Source organism: Phlebotomus papatasi, chromosome 3, assembly GCF_024763615.1.
Source record: "Phlebotomus papatasi isolate M1 chromosome 3, Ppap_2.1, whole genome shotgun sequence".
In the NCBI taxonomy this organism is placed as follows: domain Eukaryota; kingdom Metazoa; phylum Arthropoda; class Insecta; order Diptera; family Psychodidae; genus Phlebotomus; species Phlebotomus papatasi.
In genome coordinates this window covers 56573360-56577785 of record NC_077224.1, presented here as the reverse complement: position 1 = coordinate 56577785, position 4426 = coordinate 56573360, and the positions used below count along the sequence as shown (strand labels likewise).

The following is a 4426-nucleotide window of genomic DNA, read 5'->3' as shown; positions in this document are numbered from 1 at the left end:
TAATCTAATCATCTTGAGTGGCTCTCCTGGTCAGCAGAAAAAAGCTTTTCAGACATGAGAATCTTTTACTTTATATTTTATTTGCAATATCATACATTAATTATATTCATTAAAATAAATTATAATCCTTGAAAGAAATATTACGTTAGGGATGTTTTAGATTTTTTTAATGTTAGCTTTAAAATGAAATTAGATAATAGGAGCAGCAGAAAACCCTATTCTTTCGCATATTTCTCTAAAAGAAGCTAGGTTTTTGGCATAATGTAATTAGATATACAAAAAATGTGGATCTAAATTAAATTATGACTAGGTTCAGTTTAAAAAAAATATGCGAAAATAGTGTTTTCAATTCAGCCCACTTCCCCATAAAAATTTTCAAAAATACAAAAAAAAAACAACATTATCAGGTGGGTATTGCACCATCATGGTACAAAGATAAATCATTATAACAAACATGTTAACGCAATTTTGTAAGTTAGCATGTCAGTGTTAAATAAAAAAAACATTTCTAAAAAAAACTTTCGGACTTGCAACGAACTTTGATTAAAAAAAGAAACAGTGACTAGCTAATAATTAAGCTTATGGTATTTGAGATGAATCTGCTTACGAAAACTGCCTGAAGATTTTAAAAACAAACAATAAAATTAGTTTTTTTTTAATGTTCTTATTTTCAGTATATTTATTTGAAATGATTAATGATTTTTGAAAACTTTTATTGAATAATGCAATGTTTAACCGTTCTTTTGCCCTTTCTCCGTTTTAACTTTTTCTAAGACGGATATTTTGAACGATTTTTTAGGACGAATCTTTACCGTGCTATTGCACTAGGAATTTTTCAATTTGTCAATTCTATTTAATTTTCAGGTGAATTGTTCCTGTGCGTTATTTTGTATTAAAAATCATTTGAATTGATAGATTTTCGCTTATTTATTGATATAAACTAATGCTTGGCCCATCAAAACTTGTTTAAATATACTAAAATAGCATAAAAGTAGTTGCTCAATTAAATTTGAATTCAGCAAATTAAAATGTTAAAATTGCTCATTCATTTTAATTTTATTTTAGTTAAACAAGTAGTCTTTTCAAGAAAATTGTTCTTATTAACCCTTTAAGGACGATTGGAACACCGGTGTCCCATAAAGAAAATAATTTTTCCTGACTACCTAAAGTTAATTTTTCCTTATGTTTGTACGTAATTGCAAGCAGAAGGTTGAACGAATCTAGGATATTTTTTGCCAATCTCCAGTTAATTGCTGTATACTAAATATTTAAGCTTAAAAATTGCGAATTTTTGAATTCTCATATTGAAAAATGATTTTGATTATTTTTTATACTTCCATTTTTTTTCAGCAAAACCCTTTTGGGAATAAAAATGCATTACTCATACGTAATATTTTCATTAGACTGAAAATTATTATTGATTGTTATTGTCAGAAAAATTACTTGTTTCGGGTTTTTTTTGTCCCTATCGCACGTAGAGGTGAAAAATGCACCGAATCAGACTCTGTTGAACTTTCCAAAGTTAGATGTAAAACGTTTCACAAATTTTGTTTATCGGTTTAATTTTTATTGTTGATTTTCGATCCGTAGAAAGTGTCTCGTCGTTAAAGTGTTAAATTTATTCATTCGTAATTAATAATTATTTGTGGCCAAAAAAAAATTAAATAAGTACAGTGATTAGTGATAAACTTGTACGCGAGTGAAGCTTCAGTAGCGGGAGTAATTTGCTGAGTTCATCCAAAGCAATTCGAAAGAAATTATTGTGTCACGAAATCGTAGTTGGGATGACTTCATACAGATTTTCAACAAGATTGTATGAGAGATGAGAGTCTCTTCGTTAGCCCCTTTGCCCAAAAGCCTTTCTTCTGGATTTAGGGATCCTTCTGAATAATAGATAAGTGACTTATAAGACATTTTAAATACTATTACAGATTTTCCGGAGTCATTCACAAACAAAACTCTCGCAGCACTATTTAAAATTGAGTAAATTTCTTACGTACAGGCTGTGAGAATTTTCAAGTAAATTCTAGAAATCTTAATGCTCAATTGGCTCAATTAAATTTAAAATTAAATCGTGAAAAATCCTAATGCGATAGCACCGTTATGTGCTAGCTATGTTTTGTGGATACCAGTGAATGCTAAGCATAATTTGTAGTGTGTCAGGAACTGTCTTGGCTATGAACGAGCTTAGTCATCTATAAACTTTAGTCGTAAGTGTGTCTAGGGCATTAGACGCGGATAATTCAAGGATCCCAATTCCTATCGCTAGCACTGACACAAAGGAGTCCTATGTCAGTTTAAAAAGATTACTGACCGAACTCAAATACAGTGAGCACCGGTGGCGAATTTCTGGAGATTTAAAGGTTGTAGTTCTAATCTCTAATAATCTGGTATGCAAACAAGGTACACAAAATAAATGTCTTACTTATGCTTGTGAGATTCTCGAGACCAATGCAATTAGTATACAAAACGAAGCTGCATGTCACAGAAAAAACAGACATTGGACAATTCAAGCATAAGCATATGCCAAAAGATAAAATTTTGCTCCCTCCGTTTCACTTAAAACTGGGTATTGTTAAAAAAATTATTAAAGCACTGAATCAACAGCAAGATGCTTTTCAGCGCATGAAAATTTTTTTCCACATTTTAGCATTGCAAAAATAAAAGAAAGAATTTTCAACGGACTATCGAAAACTTGAAAAAGACACGGAGTTCGCCAATTCTTTGCTCCCAAAAGAAAAAAAATGCATGGTAATGCATTAAAAAAGTTATTCACAATTGTTTAGAAACCAGAAGATCAGAAAATGCCAAAGAACTTGTGGAAGAAATGCTTTTAGTTTTTGAAGCTTTAACAATTACTTCTTGCACTGCCACTTCGATGTCTTCCAAAGACAAAAGGCCACTGAATCAGACGAGCACGGTGAAAGGTATCATCAGTTTGCAAAAAAATATGAGAAGTGGTACAAAGGAAAGAAACTGGACTCCCTTTTGGCGGAAATGTGCTGAATGGTATACAATAATGAAACTTAAAATTCTTAATATAAAAGTAGTTTCTTAATTAATATTTCACAACTACAATATTGGAAGAAATTAATAAATTTTCTGCGGTTTAATTGGGTATAATGTTATTTTTTTTAATCTATTTTTTTTTGTATATGTGATTTTTAGATAACGATACGTTTTAGGACCTTAAGATCTTCAGAGATTCTTACTCTTTTTCCATCAAGAAGAATATTTTTGTAAAGGTATATCGTCCTAGGCATCCTTTTTATGTATTTGAAGGATATTTATGTGAAAAATCTGGGAAATTCAAGGGAAAATGAAGAGATAGGGATATGGTTTGTTTGGGTTTGTTCCAGGCAAATTTTTCTTGAGTCATCCTTCAATCACAAAAACGGAAAAAATTTAATCTTTGCTACCCTGATAATCAGGAAAAACGAGAATAAACACATTGGGGGAGGTAGGTCGGGTTATTTTACTAAAAAAAAAGTGTGCGATTAACTTGTTTTCCTCATAACTTAAACACTATTTAGGTGTAAAAATATATCAACATTTTTTAATGTTAATTTTACACCTTTTTAAGGATAAAATTAACATGAAAAGGGGTTACTTTAACCCCTAATACACCTAAAAAGGGTAATATTTACACCGATTATGGATCAATACTGCTGGGTAAAATTAACATTTCCGGAAAGTTATTTTAACTTTTTCGGATTTCTCTCAGTGTTTGAGCTATGGGGCTAGCAAGAAAAAAAAGTCTTTTGAACAGCAGAAAAAAAACTTATGCCAAAATCTTACCAATTGTCGTATTTGGATATAGATGATCCAAATAAAACACGGATATTTAGAGATCACTTAAGACTACAAAGGATTATAAATCTTGGTCCAACGAAAAGAAAAACAAAATGAAATTGTAAAGACTTATTTGTGCTTTGCTGTTTTACTAGCTAGGAAAGTATCTGGGTTCAACGTCAATGGATCACAGTTCGCAAAAGATGGTCTAGGTAGATCTGCATAAAACCTTTTTGAATAATAAGAGGGATTGATTTAAAATTTGTCATTCCTTTAATCTTTCATTTAAAGATTATCTCCCTATCGTAATACGTTTTTCTTTCAAGGAAGGAACATATTTGTGCTTGAACAAAAATTATTTTAACTGTTATAGTGCCTTCACCAATTAAATTAATAAAGAAGCCTTTCGGATTCAGTCTCCTTAATTGCTAGTCTCTTCTGATAAATTATTCAGCATGACTGTCAGATTGTTGGGCTAATTTCATGATATGACCAAGGAGGAATTCTTTATCTCTCGCTTCCATATACAGCATCTCCTTGAGGAGTTTCACCATGCCAATTCTTGCTCGTGATTTTGAGCGTAAGTAGTACACAATAACACTAAATACGAAAATAATTATACCAAGGTATTCGC

At 30.9% G+C, this 4426-nt stretch overlaps 1 protein-coding gene across 1 annotated transcript in view; it reads right to left on the bottom strand.

Moving 5' to 3' along the window:
- Positions 1-44: 44 nt before the first annotated feature.
- Positions 45-4426, bottom strand: part of LOC129806906 (transmembrane channel-like protein 5) — a 12384-nt gene continuing 8002 nt past the window's right edge. Inside the window, exon 9 of the mRNA XM_055855752.1 lies at positions 45-4392. Coding sequence (XP_055711727.1) covers positions 4239-4392 — 154 coding nt within the window. The 3' untranslated portion in view covers positions 45-4238. The remainder of the gene's footprint in view (positions 4393-4426) is intronic.